This window comes from Anopheles coustani, chromosome 2, assembly GCF_943734705.1.
Source record: "Anopheles coustani chromosome 2, idAnoCousDA_361_x.2, whole genome shotgun sequence".
NCBI lineage: Eukaryota > Metazoa > Arthropoda > Insecta > Diptera > Culicidae > Anopheles > Anopheles coustani.
Genome location: NC_071289.1, coordinates 13,613,097 through 13,629,683, shown reverse-complemented (window position 1 = coordinate 13,629,683; position 16,587 = coordinate 13,613,097). Strand labels below are relative to the sequence as shown.

At 46.6% G+C, this 16,587-nt stretch overlaps 4 protein-coding genes across 4 annotated transcripts; 1 reads left to right on the top strand and 3 right to left on the bottom strand.

Moving 5' to 3' along the window:
• Nucleotides 1-28: 28 nt before the first annotated feature.
• Nucleotides 29-14,580, top strand: LOC131266247 (adenylate cyclase type 10-like). The gene is given in 20 exon segments (XM_058268674.1): nucleotides 29-41; nucleotides 109-203; nucleotides 273-504; nucleotides 7,123-7,548; nucleotides 7,621-7,821; nucleotides 7,896-8,115; nucleotides 8,192-8,623; nucleotides 8,684-9,293; nucleotides 9,589-9,857; nucleotides 10,836-11,335; nucleotides 11,597-11,737; nucleotides 11,809-11,962; nucleotides 12,049-12,178; nucleotides 12,254-12,278; nucleotides 12,347-12,612; nucleotides 12,680-12,840; nucleotides 12,924-13,201; nucleotides 13,275-13,413; nucleotides 13,480-14,242; nucleotides 14,329-14,580. Coding segments are annotated over 20 exon segments (5,307 nt in total).
• Nucleotides 538-1,985, bottom strand: LOC131266248 (juvenile hormone epoxide hydrolase 1-like). The gene is made up of 2 exons (XM_058268675.1): nucleotides 1,229-1,985; nucleotides 538-1,169 (listed from the first exon to the last, which is right to left on the bottom strand). Exons 1-2 carry the CDS (start codon nucleotides 1,983-1,985, stop codon nucleotides 538-540), a joined length of 1,389 nt encoding a protein of 462 aa, XP_058124658.1.
• LOC131267200 (juvenile hormone epoxide hydrolase 1-like) lies at nucleotides 2,288-3,768 on the bottom strand. Its single transcript, XM_058270001.1, has 2 exons — nucleotides 3,000-3,768; nucleotides 2,288-2,934 (listed from the first exon to the last, which is right to left on the bottom strand). Exons 1-2 carry the CDS (start codon nucleotides 3,766-3,768, stop codon nucleotides 2,288-2,290), a joined length of 1,416 nt encoding a protein of 471 aa, XP_058125984.1.
• On the bottom strand, nucleotides 4,235-6,726 carry LOC131266250 (juvenile hormone epoxide hydrolase 1-like). Its single transcript, XM_058268676.1, has 3 exons — nucleotides 6,672-6,726; nucleotides 5,414-6,182; nucleotides 4,235-5,346 (listed from the first exon to the last, which is right to left on the bottom strand). The coding sequence occupies exons 2-3, from the start codon at nucleotides 6,171-6,173 to the stop codon at nucleotides 4,721-4,723; spliced, it is 1,386 nt and encodes a 461-aa protein (XP_058124659.1). The 5' UTR covers nucleotides 6,174-6,182; nucleotides 6,672-6,726; the 3' UTR covers nucleotides 4,235-4,720.
• Nucleotides 14,581-16,587: the final 2,007 nt, after the last annotated feature.

Here is a 16,587-nt window from a genome sequence, read left to right as displayed (position 1 = left end):
TTGAAACTTCTGCAAAAACTGCCGCAAGATGCTCGAGCTAAGTAATTATCGTGAAATTAATTGACCGAGCCATCTACTTTTAACTATAAATATACTTTATACTTCTAGTGCCATCTTCCATTGTTGATGTCGGGTCAGCTCGTTTGAAGAAGGCGGTAGATAAGGAATTATTCATCTCTCGATGTCGAAACCGATTGAAAGGGGTATAGTTTCCTGCTTTGCTTCCAAGAAGTGATTTATCAAGCTTATCGTAATTCGCTTCATCCGCACAGAAAAAGAACCTCAAGAAGTACCTGCCTGAACGCTTCAGTTTCCTCTACCAGTTCCTATGGAATCAGATGCCTACAACCATCTACGAGAACATTATCGGAAGACTCAACAAATCCCACCAGGAGTACCGCACCAAAGTAATTAGCTCGATGGTCCCCGACGAGGTGCTGTACAATCCGGATGACTACAAACCCATCAAGTTTATGACGGCGATGATGTTTCTCGATATTTCAGGTACGTTCAATTCTCACGTTTTTATTCCTTTCGCTACCGGACATACAAACGATTGACGAACTGTACAATGTCGGCGTATAAAACATCCGGTAGTTGCATCGCTGCAAAGTGGCCTCCATCGTCGTAATGATTGGTTTGCATTAGGTTCGTAAAGTGATCTTTTAAGATCCAATCGGGATACTGCATAAGTTCGTGCCGAAATTTGGCGCAAGCCGCAGGAACGTTGGTTGGAATTCTTTCGTAGCGCTTGGAAGTCTCTTCCATGTTGAACGATTCCGCATACAGCCTCTGCGAAGTAGTGATGCTGTTGGTCAGATAGTAGATCATGACATTGTCTAGCAGCGCGTCTAGAGTGTAGTGTGTCTCCAATCCACCATCGGCTAGATCCCGATTGGCTGGGTCTGTCCAAGTGGAAAACTTCTCCAGTATGTACGCCGCCAGTCCAACTGGATTCGCTTCCAGAGCAGTCCCGATTGTGTCCGGTTTGGTAGCCTGAAGGTGCATGTAACCACTCTCTACAACCAACTGAACAATCTTTGGCCAAACGGGCTGATAGAACTCGACATACTGCTCCTCGATGAAGTATCTCGGAGCGAAACTGGAGACAATCATCTTGCCGATGGTCAGGGGGCTTTCACTTGCCATGCACATGTTTAGATGGATACCTGGGAAATGGGAAATCGCTTGAAAATAATGTGCGAAAATCTCTCATAGTACTCCTCACCTAAGATATCCTTTTCGAATAAAATGGCCATAAGGTTGCCTATGATGGCGCCCCAGTCCCCTCCTTGGATGTAAAACCGCTTGTAACCCAATCGAGCCATCAGATTTTTCATTATCACCGCCACCTTTGATGCACTCAGACCCGGCTTCGTGGTCCCCTGTGACCATCCATACCCGGGCAGGCTGGGCACAATCACATCAAACACGTAATCCTTGTCGCTCGTTCGGTTGCTTAGCCTCGGGATTATGTCGTAAAATTCACGAACCGACCCGGGCCATCCATGCAGCATGAGCAGTGGAACGATCCGTTTCGGATTTACAACACTTTCTGATTTATCCCGAATGAAGTGAATGTCTAGGCCTTGTATTTTGGTTTTAAAGTGGTTAAACTTGTTCAGATACGCCTCCCGCTCGTTCCAGCGATCCAGATAGTCCGTGCGCCAATAATCCACAATTTTCTCTAGCCGGCCACTGTTAAATCCGTACTGGAAGTTCGTTCCTTCTAGCGGTGCAGTTAGGCTTGGTCCATCGTAAAGCTTTTCCCGCAATCGTTCAATCACAGCGCTCGGGTAGGAAATGTTAAATGGAACTATTTCGAGACTATCCCCGTAAGGATCACCGCCCTTAGGGCCCCAGTATTCGTAAAACTCGATATTGTTCGGTACACTTGGCGTGACGGACAGTTCTTCGTGCACTTTGTACGCAAGGGCGATAAAAAGGCCCAAAATGAGGGGTGCAGCACGCGCTAGCAGACCCATAATATCACACGGCCGCTCGTTACCTGGGTAGAATGCTACTGATCCTACTACAACTGCCAATTCCCTTAGTTTGGCCGCGATTAGACCGATATGGGTTTCTTTCTTTTTTTGTTGGCTGATAAAACATCTTATCATTTATGCTGCGAAGGAAAGGGAAGGGTAGCGCAATGGGATTTCCAAGTAGGCTACATTGCATTCGGTATCAGTGGTATCGATGGCGGACGTGTACACGTTTCATGATGTACTAGGAATTTAAAATTGTATTTATAAATAATTGTTGTATTTGTTAACATATATAAAATTTATCCTTCCCTTGAAATACTGCTGACTTTAGTAGCAAACGTCACTAAATCTCCGTACACTACCTCGGGCAACTCCATGACCGAAAAGTGTCCCCCTTCATCAAAGTGATTACTCTGCACTAGATTCACGAAATGATCCTTCAACGCCCAATCGATCGTGTGCAGAACGTCGTGTCGAAACTTGGCACACGCCGCCGGCACCCGGTTGGGGATTTTGCCCAGCTCACCGGAAAACATTTCGCGCACACTGAACGCCTCCGCGTACAGCCGCTGCGAGGTGGCAATGGAGTCGGTCAGATAGTAAACCATCACGTTATCCAACAGCGCGTCCATCGTGAAGGCCCGTTCGAGTCCACCGTCGGGAAGCGAGCGAAATGCTCGGTTTGTTTGGGTGGAGAACTTTTCCAGTATGTAAGCCGCCAATCCGACTGGTGCTCCGACAAGTGCCGCACCGATAGTGTCCGGTTTGGTGGCTTGCAGGTGCGCGTAACCACCTTCGAGGATGGCGTCTTTAAAGTAGGCTGTGAGGGGGAAGTAGTACGGAATGTGTCGAGGCTCCGCTACGAAGAACGACGGGGCAAGACTGGCGATCAACGTTTTCCAGGTGGCCAGTGTACCTGCTACACCGCACCCAGATAGGTGTACACCTGGGGATGAAATTATTAAGGCTTATTATAAACCCTCTCGGAAAATACGCTAATTAAATTCTTACCAATTACGCTTTCTGGGAAGAACGTGCCCATAAGATCCCCTATGAGCGTACCCCAGTCACCCCCGTGGACGTAGTACCGCTCGTGACCGATGCGTGCCATGAGATTCCTCATAATTATCGCCATCTTTCTCGGACCCAAACCAACTTTGGCGCTTCCTTGTGACCATCCAAAGCCCGGTAGGCTCGGTACGATCACTTCGAACACAAAATCCCGATCTTGCGAGGGCGCAATGAGTCGCGGAATGATGTCATAAAATTCCCGCACCGATCCAGGCCAACCGTGTAAAAGCAGCAGTGGAACTACCGTTTTCTTCAACCCACCACTTGCCCCAAAGTCTGGCCGCACGTGGATGTAGTGGATGTCTAATCCTTGTATTTGTGTTATGAACTGAGGAAATTGATTTAAATACGGTTCTCTTTCGGTAGTCCACTTGGGCAGGTATACGGTACGCCAATAGTGCAACACTTCCCTCAATCGATGGCCGTTGAAACCGTATTCAAAAGCTCCGGCACCTTCCAGCGGAGCCGTGATGTGCGGAAGATCGGTCAGCTTCTTATGCAGTTTGTCAATCACCGTTGAATTGTACAAGATGGTAAAAGATCGGATGGTGGTGTCTTCCCGGTACTTTGATCCATCTCCCGGACCCCAATATTGATCAACTGTAAACTCTGGAATCGGCAATGGTACAGTGAGGCTGCGGTAATAATTATAGCCCGCCAAACTAACGCATCCCACGAAGAGTACAAGAAACTGTCGTACGATGCCCATCGTACGAACGGACACGTTTGTCAGAGACGCTATGTCGCGGTTTACTGCGGTGAATTTGTTAACACCCGGCGCGGCATTCCAAAGCATCGCCGAATTACGTTTATGTTTGCCCGTCAAATAACGCACCGTCATCATTGATAGGAGTGTATGAGTGGACGTACGAACTGCATCAAACCTTGAGATAAGTTTAGAGGTCGTATGTTAATTGAACCTCCGACAATGGTCCAATGTTGCCAGGACAAATAATGGCGGAAAGGAATAAAAAAAATCTGAGAGAAATTATCTCCGGCAGATTTCTAACCTTTTTCCATGAAACGTTGCAATTTTCGGTAAATCCGGCGTGTCTTGTCGGAAAAGAAAACATTAACGATTAAACTGAATGAACTAGAAAGTCGTTCACCTGCCCTCCGGGAAAGAATAGTTATTTAATCCTAAAGATAGAAAAGTACGAAAGCAAACGCCAATCTGTGGGTTATGTGGACTATGTCCCTTATACCAATTCCCCGGTTTTAGGTGCATTTATTTGACAACATGAAAAGATCGAATGAAAACTTAAAAACAAATCAAATAACACATTAGATTAATATAATTTCCTGAGCAAATGTATCATAGTGAGGTTTCGAGTTTCAACGATCGTGTGGGTTTATGATGTGAAGTCTAAAACCATTTTATGCTGACCTACAAGACGCTCCTCTGTATCACTAGCTTTTATCAATGTTGAATTGTGAACCTTGCCCTGTTGAATTCTTATCAATTCATCTTTAGAGGTGTTATTATTTTTGTTTTTAGAAACAGATGTGATTACTTCGAATATGAAGAACCTTTCCTACCACCGATACTGATGTTAACGTTTGGCATCTCGCTTGTTAATTCTGCCTTGTTTGTGTAAAATAAGCATCACTTCCTTTCAAAAGTCTGCTACTTTGCAGCTGCTCCCCGTACGTCACGTCACCTACTTTCGCACGGTGTTAATAAATTGAACAAAATCTTTGTACAAAACGTCCGGCAGTTGCATGGCTGCAAAGTGGCCTCCATCGGCGAAATGGTTGCTCTGCACCAGGTTGGTGAAATGATCTCGCAGCACCCAGTCGACCTGCTGTAACAGTTCATGGCGGAACTTGGCGCACGCAGCCGGTACCGCGGTCGGAATTCGATCTAGCTCTTTCTTCAGCTCGTCCGCTGCGAACGCTTCGGCGTAAATTCGCTGAGACGTAGTGATGCTATCAGTCAGATAGTAAATCATCACATTGTCCAACAGTGCGTCGAGGGTAAAATATTTTTCGAGACCTCCATCGGCCAAGTTACGATAGGAGGGGTTAGTCCAAGTGGAGAACTTTTCCAGGATGTACGCCGCAAGACCAATCGGATTACCCTGCAGAACCGTTCCAATAGTGTCCGGCTTGGTGGCTTGAATGTGCATGTAGCCCGTCTCTTCGATTATGTTGGAAAACTTGCTGCCCAGCGGATAGTAGTAGTCAACGTACTGTTCGTCGATGAAAAGAGAGGGTTTGAGTGCTGCCAGGAACGTTTTCGGGTACGAAAGCGGGGTCATAATGGAACACATGTTCAGATGAACAGCTACAAATATAGAAAAGAAACACATGCAATGAAAAGTGGTCATAGGACAGAGCCGACGCCTACTTACCCAACACATCCTGCTGGAAGAAGGTTGCCATGTAATTGCCAATAAGAGAACCCCAGTCGCCTCCTTGGATGTAGAACTTTTTAAATCCAATACGAGTCATAAGATTTTTCATCACAATTGCCACCTCGGATGGACTGAGACCCGTTTTGGAGCTTCCTTGCGACCAGCCGTACCCGGGCAAGCTAGGAACAATCACCTCGAACACATAACCAGGCTTATCGTCCGACTTGGCCGTAAGCTTTTGAATGATGTCATAGAATTCACGCACCGATCCGGGCCATCCGTGCAAGAGGAGCAGCGGAAACACCTTCGTACCCTTCGGAACGTTGTCCGGTTTCACGTGAATGAAATGCATGTTCAATCCCTGGATTTGTGTGTGGAAGTGCGGGAACTTGTTGAGGAACTTCTGACGTCCGCTGGACCACTTGTCCAGGTAGCTGGTGCGCCAGTAGGACACAACATCCTTCAGTCGATCGGTGTTAAACCCGTACTCGAAGGCAGTCCCATCCAGGGGTGGGGTTAGCGCGGGAACATCGTTCAATTTGGTGCGCAGTTTGTCGATCACCTCGGGGCCATAGTCGATTTTGAAGGGTTTAATGCTGACGTCCTCCTTGTACTGCTTCTCATCGCCCGGTCCCCAGTACCGTTTTAGGTTAAGTTCCGGTACAGGAAAGGGGGCTGACATTTCCCGGTATTGTTTGTACACAATCGCCGTAAGTAGGGTTGTTGCCACAAGTAATGCTTTTCCACAGAAACCCATGTTTAAGCGCTAAAATGAAACTAAAAGCAAGAAAAAGCAAGATTTAAATACAGGGCAAGAGGTTTCTGTGGGTTTCGACGACCCGCAGCTGCCGTAGGATTTTATTTTATCGATTTAGAAAATACCCCCAAGCAAAGTAAGATAACGATAAGCGATAAACGCACATGATTACAATGATCATGCTGACGCTGCTGGATACATGCAGCCGTTGCATCAGTGATACAACTTCTTGATCAATGAGGAATATTAAAGAAATCAAAAGGTTCAACCCAAAATTGCTATAAACATGTTCTAATGGAATGGAACCATGACTCGGCAATCACGGTAATTGTCGGCCTTCAGCAACAGCAAAAAAAAACTATGCGATGAATCGTTTCTAAATGGTGAATTTACGGACACATTTAGAGCAAGTGTTTCTTGAAGATGATGCTTTTTATCACTAAGAAACAAAGCGACGATAGATTTTTCACATTTACACGACAAATCAACGCTGCTCACCTGATAGCGATGGACTTTTTCGTCACGAAAGTTGCTACGACGTCCGACCACGACCGACAGCTGAAATCAACTGGAATTGCCGGGACAACAAAATGGAATACGCGCGTTATTAAGCGTGAAACGCAAAGTTCCTGGAATCGCCAGCTAAAACGATGGTGATGAAATTAATTGTTAGAATTGCTACGCTAGAGGTTTTATATATTTATGTTAACGAAAATTCTTATTTCCGTAGAATATATCTGCAAACGTTTTTGTTTAATATTTGATAATTTTGCATCCTGACAAAATCTATGGTACAACCTTGACTTCTGTGGATCTTGATCGACATCAAGGTGAATATAAAAAGTTGAAGTCGACGAAAAATTACGAAAATCATGAAAAATACGTTATAATTTGTATCTACATATTTGTCCATTCCAATCACAACAAAATTTTTTATTGCTTCAACCAGGATTTACAGATTTATCTGAGCTGTACAGCAATCCGGAGAATGGAGGCGCTTCAAAGTTATCGCAGGTTCTCAACAGCTACCTGAGCGGGATTGTGCACGAAATACTGGGACACGGCGGAGATATACTTAAATTTTCTGGTGATGCAATGCTCGTCATATTCAAGTCAAATGCTTCCGTTTCCCTGCCGGACGCCATCCATCGGGCCATCGATACTGCGATTATCATTCAGCTCACCTATGGCCATTACAAGACGGACGTCGGTGTGACACTACGTGTGAAGATGGCAGTGTCTGCCGGAGAGGTCTATTTTGCACTGGTCGGCAATGACTCGTTTTCACACTACATCGTCGTCGGACAGCCGGTGTGGAAGGTAAAATTAGCCGAGCGGATTGCACAGCCCGGTGACATTATTGCCACGTATAACGGTGAGTTATGGTAGCGGTTGACTGTAGCATACATTAGACCAACCATTCCTATCAATGTCTTTCTTTACACAGCATGGAGCTACATTCATGATAACGAGTATGTTTGGGAGCCTTGTCCGGACAGGGTGCATTTGAAAATTAAAAGTTTCACAAGCGTCTGGCGCTCTACAAAGAGGATTATCTTTACCGACTTTACTTCCCGAGAAGATCAGGAGAGCGAGGATTCGATGGAACTCGAAGATAAAATTAGAATCGACAGTGAAATGCTTGCCAGTGAGTTGAATTAAATCTTCATCGCCAATGGTACTTAAAAGGATTTAATTATAATATTTATATATTTTTAATAGTTCGCCCAAGGTTAAAACATGTAACAACCCATATAGTGTCGTCATCGCTGCAAAAATTTCTCATAAAGCCCGTACTAAACGCAGTGGAAAATAATGAACCACTGGAGCTACTAACGGAGATGCGCCAGATTGTGACCGTGTTCTTGAACATTGTCTTAAAACCGAGACAAATCGGTGAGCTGGTTAAAGAAATTAACTCAATCTTTAACTCGGTTTGCAAGTATATATCGCACTTAAATGCGGGAAAAGAAAATATGTAAGAACGAAAACTAAACAACACTTTTTTTGTCCAATAGAATTGTTGAAGGATACGAAGGCATCGTGAACAAGCTATCGCTGTTCGACAAGGATGTAATGTTTCTTATCATTTTCGGACTTCGAGGCATGAAGCATGAAATGGACAGCCAAATCGCACTTCACTGTGCGTCCGAAATACAGGAGACTTACGCGAAGCATCCTTCGATCTTGTCCGCCTCGATCGGTATCACTACCGGAGTGGCGTACTGTGGCGTCGTTGGACATACGGTCCGGCGGGAGTATTCTGCCATTGGAGTCGACGTGAACAAGGCGGCTCGGCTAATGATGGCCTACCCGCACAAAGTGACGTGCGATAAGAGTACGTTCATGATGAGCAAGCTAGATCCGGCCCACTTTACTCTCCAGGACGCTATCCAACTGAAAGGGCTGCACAATGTTGGTCCGATCTATGAGTTTCGGCAGTTTGTCGCGTTAGTTGGGATGAAGTGAAAGTTTAATGTAGCATTTATAAACATCTGTTTCTATTCCAGGGAGCGCGAATTACTTAAACCAACGGTGTACAACTATCCCTTGGTCGACCGGGATCAGTTTATTGAAATATTTCAGGAAATGGTCGAAGATGGAACGGTACTCGCGCAACAGGCATCGCAAAACGCCAAAACGGAGTTCCCCGCTGGCCAGTGGTTTCAAAATTGTCTGCTGATACGAGGAGAAGCTCAGATTGGCAAAACCCGGCTAGTGAATGAGTTCTTTTACCTTGCACTGCGCAATAAGCACATCAGTTCGCTGTGTTTTTCACTCAGTTTAAAGGATTCGAAGGTAGGGTCGGTTGGTCCGTTTGTTTAATGTATATTTAAGTTGCAGATTTACAAAAATCAACTGATCCTATCTTTGCAGAAACCATTTTCAGCTGTTAGTTTGTGTATATGTCGGCCACTCGGTTTCACCGAAACTATAACGACGGTTACGAGACAGAATCGTACGAAGCAGTACCTACGCGAGCACAAGATGGATCAGTATCTTTCGCTGCTGAATGAAATTCTTGGCACAAACTTTATCGAAACGGAAGCGGTCCGCAGTTTGACGAAGGTTGAGCAGGATTCCTCGAGAAAGGAATTGTTCCGCTTTCTGTGCCAGAAGGTTATTATCACCAATGATGTTATTTTTTTCTTCAATTATTTCTATTGTGTACGTCACGATTATTCATGACTTCTTTGAAAATTTTGCTATAACATCCATTCGTTTTCGACCTGTTGGAGGTTCTGGTTCAACGGTTCCTTTCAGAACAGTTGGTGCAACAAACTTCGCATAACTTCGGGCGTACCCGATCGTCGCATGTGAAATCCTTTGGCAAGAAGCTGATGCGCGATGTTTTTAGTTTAATTTCAAATTTTCAAAATTTGAAGTTCAACTTTTCTGTTTCTCCTTTTTGCAGACTTTTCAAAATCTATGGGTGCTCATTATCGACGATGCCGAATTTATCGACGACGATTCGTTCGCGTTGTTTGACGTGTTCTGGGAAATGCCACAAATCGTCACCGTGCTTACGATCGGCTACCAGAAACGCCTCAGCCCAACGCGAGCGCGGACACTCGACAGCCCGCACGTATGCCAGGTTAAGCTGCCTCCGATCGAAATGCTGCTACACAAGGCGGTTGCCTGCCAGTTCCTCAACGTTAACGCGATTCCGCTGGACTTGGAACGGTGCGTACGAGGGGAAGTAACGTACGGGTAAAGGCAAAAGTTGGGGCTAGGAAATGAGAACGAGAGTCACGTGTTGTGGGCTTGTTGAGTAAGCGATTCTAAAATATTTGTCCCCCGCTGAGTCGGGCGGTCCATTGCGAGAGTCGTGTTTCTGGATCAACAAGCTCAAGCTTCCAATCCACGTATGGAGTCTGCTCCATGTGCTGCAGCGTACCGCACGTGATGACTCGGTAAGGAGGCGAATGATTGTTTTATAACCGCATACTAACGCTTGGTATAGATACTTGAAGGTGTCCCATGCCCCATGTCCCATACCCCATGCCCCATGTTCCAAGCCCCATACCCCATGCCGCATGGCCCATTGGGTTGGGGTGCGTTAGGATGTGCAAGAATAGATTTGCACAATTAATGCGAAAGTTACACTAGGAGCGCTAGGAGTTGGTTTCGTAATTGTCCCACTGTTGTTGAAAGAGGTTGCATCCCAAAGCCTTCACTACAGTACATTCACGTAACTTTCCTCTCGCGAGAGGCGTTTTCTGTCGCCCTAAATTTGGAACCGATGAATTTATAACGGAACTTTTTTTACTATCCCTCCCGATCCAGGTGAAGGTGGTTCCATCGGCTAGGTATATGGTAATAATATAAGACTCGAACATGGTGGGTTTCATCATGCGTTAAAGAATTAAGATTTGCATGAAATGCCCTTTTGCATCTTTGTAACTTGGATAGGTTAGGTCACAGCGCGTAACTGCATCTTGTGTTAGATCGAATGCAACAACATCGAACGAAATAGAGTTCAACGTTGAACGCAAGGAGAATATCGTACTTGAACAAGTACAGCATACACGTGCTGTGCATGTTTAATGCACATTAAGTCATTATTTAATAGGCAAAATTTAGCATAGGGAAATCTTTGGGAAGTAGCGTGAGTCGGGGACCATGATTTTACATTGTATTCATTGTTCACGAACATTACAGACTTCTCCACACCATCAGCGATGGCAATCCGGGATGGATTAACACGTTCCTGCTTTGCCTGCGTCAAAGCGGGCTACTGAATGTCAAGCGTATGGGATACTATGAGGCTCAGGCCGAGGGTTACGTGTTCTGTGAGTCGACGCTTCTGCAGCGCGAACACGGAACCAACACGAGTACCATGGTGCGGCCAAGCCTGACCGATTGGAAGCTGTTCGAAGCTACGTTCGAGCCAGAGGAGCAGGACCCCTTCCTGGAGCCGGCCGATCAGACGTCAACGCTGTTGAACAAGATCGTCGACGTCGCGTACCTCACGGGTGTGATCGATACTCGGGACTACAAGACGTCACGCAACCTGGAAGCGTTCCATCTGATGCTGTACGACTCGCTGTCCGCCTTTGAGCAGCTCGTATGCAAATGTGCTGCCTTTTTGGGGCAGAAGTTTCTACGCGCCTCGCTCATGCACACGATGGTCACCGAGAGTGAATGGGACGTAGCCATCGGTAACTAGTACACTTTTCTTTTCTTGCCGTTAATGTGGTGTCGGACAAATTCGTCTAGCGGCTGCATTGGAGATGCAGCAGACACCGGTCCGTAATTACCATTGCTGATGGCTATGGTGGTGGTTTCCAAAATTTAGTCCAAAATCGCGACTACGATCATCCTTCGGCATACACCACGTTATCGTCTGCCATTACGTTTGTTTATTTTTTCCATAAATGTTTCATGTCTTCCTCTCGCAAATTTTAAATCATGTGAAAAAGCAACGAAAAAGCTGTTTGACCTTCAAATACTCTCGTGTGCCATTGGAGACTTTAGCGAAGGCTTCCGGTTGGCGCAGAAGAATGTCAACAGCGACTGGCTAGGACGGAGTGAATGTGGTTGCGTTGCACTAGATGTAGACCGTACGTACAGTGACGTAGTGTATATTCAAATCCTAGCATTAAGCGTAACCATTTTTCGTCCATCCATCAAGGCACATGCAAGGATCTGCCTAAATACGCCGTTTGTGGCTACTGCAAGTTTAATTCCAGCGAGTTTCATCGTACGGTGTACAATCTGGTGACGGCGGAACAAAAAAAGCAATACCATAGCAATGCTTTGGAGTTTATAGAAAGCGAAACAAGGAGGTTAGGGATGTTGTGAGAGAAATTGGACAATTAAACCAAATAGGTAGGTCTTGAAAATTGTTTGTACTTAATCTCATTTATTGCAGATGCAACTCCTGTGGAGCTACACCCTTCAAGAATCTGATGAGTAGTGAAGAAACGTACGAGATTCAGATTGGTTGCCGAAGTTCTGTGGAAGCAGAAGGAAATGAGATTTTAGCAGAAACCAGTACCAGTGTAAGACCAACAGGATAAAATCAATTATTTTAAAAATAGCTTAAATGTACTCACATTATCTTCTTTCGTCCTCAGCGTTTTTCATTGTACTCCTCCCAGCGTAAGACGCAGAACCATGAAGTGTTAGTATTCTATTATTAGATTAACGTAATGCGGCTTTTTTTTCAGCATCGGTAATATTCGATTGCTTTAGAAACCGACGCAGCTCTACTCGCCGTGCACCGGTGCTCAGCTACGGAGCGTACAGTTTCGTGTCCTGCAACTGCAGCATGATTCTGTACAGCGTGTTCAGCGAAATCGTGCTGCACAGCAAAGGTGCGGGAATGCTTGAGAAGTGCATCGAGGCCAACATAGAGTGGGCCCGGGTATGCATTAAAATGGGAAACATTCCGAAAGCCATCACCATTCTCGAGGAAGGCGAAAGGCTGATGGAAGTGAGTTGCAATAGAAGGGGACACCGGCTCGATGGGAACAGTTTAAGCTAACGAGTCTTTTTTCCAGCACATAGAAACAGCGAAAAATGTTGCCCTCGTGACGTACCTTAGAGGGCGCCTGTACACCATGATGGCGAATGCGAAGTACCGTCTGGAGCAGTACGATCGAGCGATCGAGCTGTACTACCGTGCGTCCTCGCTGATGGGGATGCCGTTTCCACGTTCTCGGTAAAGGATATTAGGTTCAGGTTCCCTGCTGATGAACGCTAGACTCCGCTTAACCTTGTCTGCTTTTGTTTTCTCTATGGTAGGGTAAAAGCTCGATTAAAAACATTCCTTTTGCATGCTAAAGTCAAGAAACTGCTAGATCCGAAAAACGGTGCCCAGCCATCGATGAGAAGAAGTCTGTTTTATTGCTTAATTGTGTCACAGATAGCCAGCTGCTTTAATAGCATGCACAAGATGTTTGTGAAGCTACGCGATTGGGATAGGGCTGCCCTTGCAGCAATTTGGGGACTGAAGCACGCCCTGCGCTATCGTAAAGGAAGTGCGGTGCTAGTGAACTCGTTCGCGAATTGGTTTAACACTGGTACTTAATTAGAGCTTGGACAGTTAGTGGAACAGTTTTAGAGCGGCGATTATATTACATACGTTTTTTTTAGCATACCATGTCGGTTTCTCCGAGAGCATTGCGTGGATGCAGGAGCGTTCGTTGTTGATTGTGGCCGAGAATGTACAATGGGTCAATGCAGAGTATCTGGAAGCGGTGATGCGATTCTACACGGCACTTTTTCTATGTCAGTAAGTAGATTATTTGTATGACCAGAAATTCCTTGTGTTCGGTATATTGTTGTATCCCGTTTACAGGACCTTAAGATCAACGAAAACGTTGTCGATCGAGCTGGGTAGGGTCGTGTTGCAGATCAACAAAAACCTCCAGTATCAATCGAATGACTGGCAAATCATTCCTATTCTCTGCGAGTTACTGCTATCCCAACGTCGCGTCGGGGATACGGTGCAAATCCTTCAGAATCTATGGGATCTCGTGCGCCATAGTCGGGATCGTATTGGTCTCATTTGGTATTACGCCCTCTGTCTTGACGTGCTGCTGGATACAAGCTGTACGATTGTTCCGTACCGGAAGTCCGAGCACTTTTACTTTGAGAACCGACAATCATTCGTCGGTGTGCGCGAACGCTACGCCATATCGCGGTTGTATGCGAACCTCTGGCTATGGTGTGTCCGTTACGGGGCATGGACTGCGGCGGATAACTGGGTCGTACTGCTGCAGGATCAGTTCTCTCTCAGTGCGCACGGTTCGACCATCAATGTCGGCACAGCCCTTCGAATTGTAGAGGGCCTGATCCTAGCGCTGATTCAACACATCGAGACCCGAAACGCGGCAATGATCGGTCGAGTGCGGACTACCATCGAGCAGCTGCTGGAGCGTATCGAGGAGGCGCTTACGATCAGCAAGAATCACGTGGCCAAGTACGAGCTGATGCGTATCTACTACCGGCAAGTAGTAGCTCCCAGTGATCGGGTGTTCCGACGGCTGGCGGACGCCTCGAAACTAGCCCACAGCAGGAACGATCATCTCTGTTACGATCACATCAACCACACGGCCAAGGTCTGCTACTCGCTGTCCTCCCACCCGCTGCCCTCTCTCCGTTTGGCGTTGTTACATAGTCGAACGTTTGTGTAATATCGTTTCAGTTTTGGAACCGCGAACTGTCGCCGGCACTGGAAACCTTCTGGCTCGATCACGGTGCCGGAAGCGAGCCGATTCATAACGCCGCAGGAGGCGGTAGAACGGTGAGCGAGGATCGGACGCATGGCCGGAGCTTTGCTGCCAGTTCAGCATTTGGCATTAGCAACGAGCAGCTGTACGACTTTGCGAGCTGCCTACAGAACCACGAACGAATCTATCCCTTTTCAATGCCACTGCCAAGAGCTCGGTTCCGTTGATGAATATGCAATCGGATGGTGTCCGGAAGATCAACATGTCGCACGAGGAGAGCTCCTTTGCCACGCCCCTCCCAACCGCCCGTACCGGAGGCGTTACGTGAAACGGAAGAACCACATCGCGCATCGTGACCATGCTGTGCTGTGTTCCTCTTGCGATGCTTTGTGTGTTGGTGGAGAAAAATTTGAATTTTTGTCAATGCGTGTGTGGAGCGAATTGATTTCAATCACCGTTGCATAGGGCACAGGACGTGTGGACGAGGTGGTTAGATTGAACTGAGGGTGGGAGATATCGCCGGAACGGATGGGCTTCGCTAATGTTGGTAACGGTTTTCGCTTACACGCCCGGTTTTTGTCGTGGTCGTCGTGGTAACCAAAATTAAACATCAGTTATCCGGAAAATAAATTTTCATGAGTAGCCAGCAACAACCAGTTTCCTCCGTCCCTTGCTACCATGCTGACACACGAATATACACGCATACAAACATAAACGGGATGCACTCGGAGCATACGAGGATAATTAATAATTTCGTCCGACGTCGATGAGATTCTCGCTAACCGCGTCATTTCTCTTGTCGCTGGGCAGGATAGTTTGGTGGTTAACTAGATGCAGCCGATCTTCCCGGCCCACTCCCCCCGCTCAGCCACCACCCATTGACATTCGATCCACGGAATTCGATCAGGAGCGAGCTGGGCCGGGAATTCGTGGCCGAGGGTAGACCTTTTTTACGCATGCGTTACGCATGATATGCTTCTTTGGAAGCATTGGTTCGGCGCCGAGCCGCCTATTAGCCATACAATACAGTGCCCAGTTCAGGTCGCAAAGTTTAAGTGCGTATATATTGACTTTGAAAATTGTAATGTGTAACCTCCATTTCTTTCATCCCCCCCGCCATTGACACGACGCCCACTTTCGGCGGCCGGTTTCTGTGCGAGGCCAGCCCAGATTGGGCACGGCACGGATAGCTTCCATTCTGCGATGAATTGGAGATTCTTTTCGCCCCTCGAAAAGAGAGAGGATCGCCGTCGACCGGCGAGGGGCCGTCTGGTGGTATGAATCCGGATGTGATTTGGGTAAAATTCTAGGTTGAATAAATTGCACTTGAACACGGCGAGATCGGTCATGGGATGGGAAACCAGCATTCTGGCAGAGTTTAAAATTTTGTCAAGCATCTCTCGTTCCCAATTGCTCAGAATGTGGAATGTGGGAGAAAATAAATGTTATTTTTATTTTAAGTGGATGAATTAGTAATTTCACTTTATGTTTAGGGTAATGCTTAAATTTTTTATCTAGGGAGAAATTAAGAAATTCACTTCGTAAGAAAAGAAAAGTTGAATTTCTTACACCAGAACCGCCTCTAATGACACTAGATACACACCAGAGCGAATTTGTCATATGCTTACCGATCTAATATGCATTTAAAATGAAAAACGAAAACGTCGTGGCACATACGCCTATTTACGCACGCGCCAAGTGCGCTCTGTAACTCCTCTTTCCCCGTGCCAAAGGCTCGCCACTTTCTACCGGCAACGCCTTCTTTATCCTGTGTGTGTGTTTTTTTTTTATTTAACACGGCACGCATCCTAAGCCGCTCCACAATGCGGTGTCACACCGATTTCAGTATTCCAAGGGTAAACCATCCCCGATCGGCCCGGCCCGGACTGCTGGCGAAAACGGAAGGAAGTACGCGCGTGTGAGCAATCACTTCACACCCTGCATTTATGTATGCAGATGCGTTGCTCGATCACGAATTCAAGGATTTCTGAGTCAGTTTACTGTCGCTCTCGCCGCGCGCTTGCACGACTTCGCTGTCAATCGAAAGCGTCAGCCCGGCTCTCTTTGTGGCGTGAAAGTTTGGTGCATTGTTTGCGGAAGACGTTACATATCCGTATCTGTTGTTTGTCACCCGCAGCTGCATTGCCCGTTCGATGTTGGCTGCAGCGGATGCGATGCTGCGGGCGGGCGGGGGAGCCGCCTCTCAAGGCGGTTGTTGTTTATGTTCTCGATCC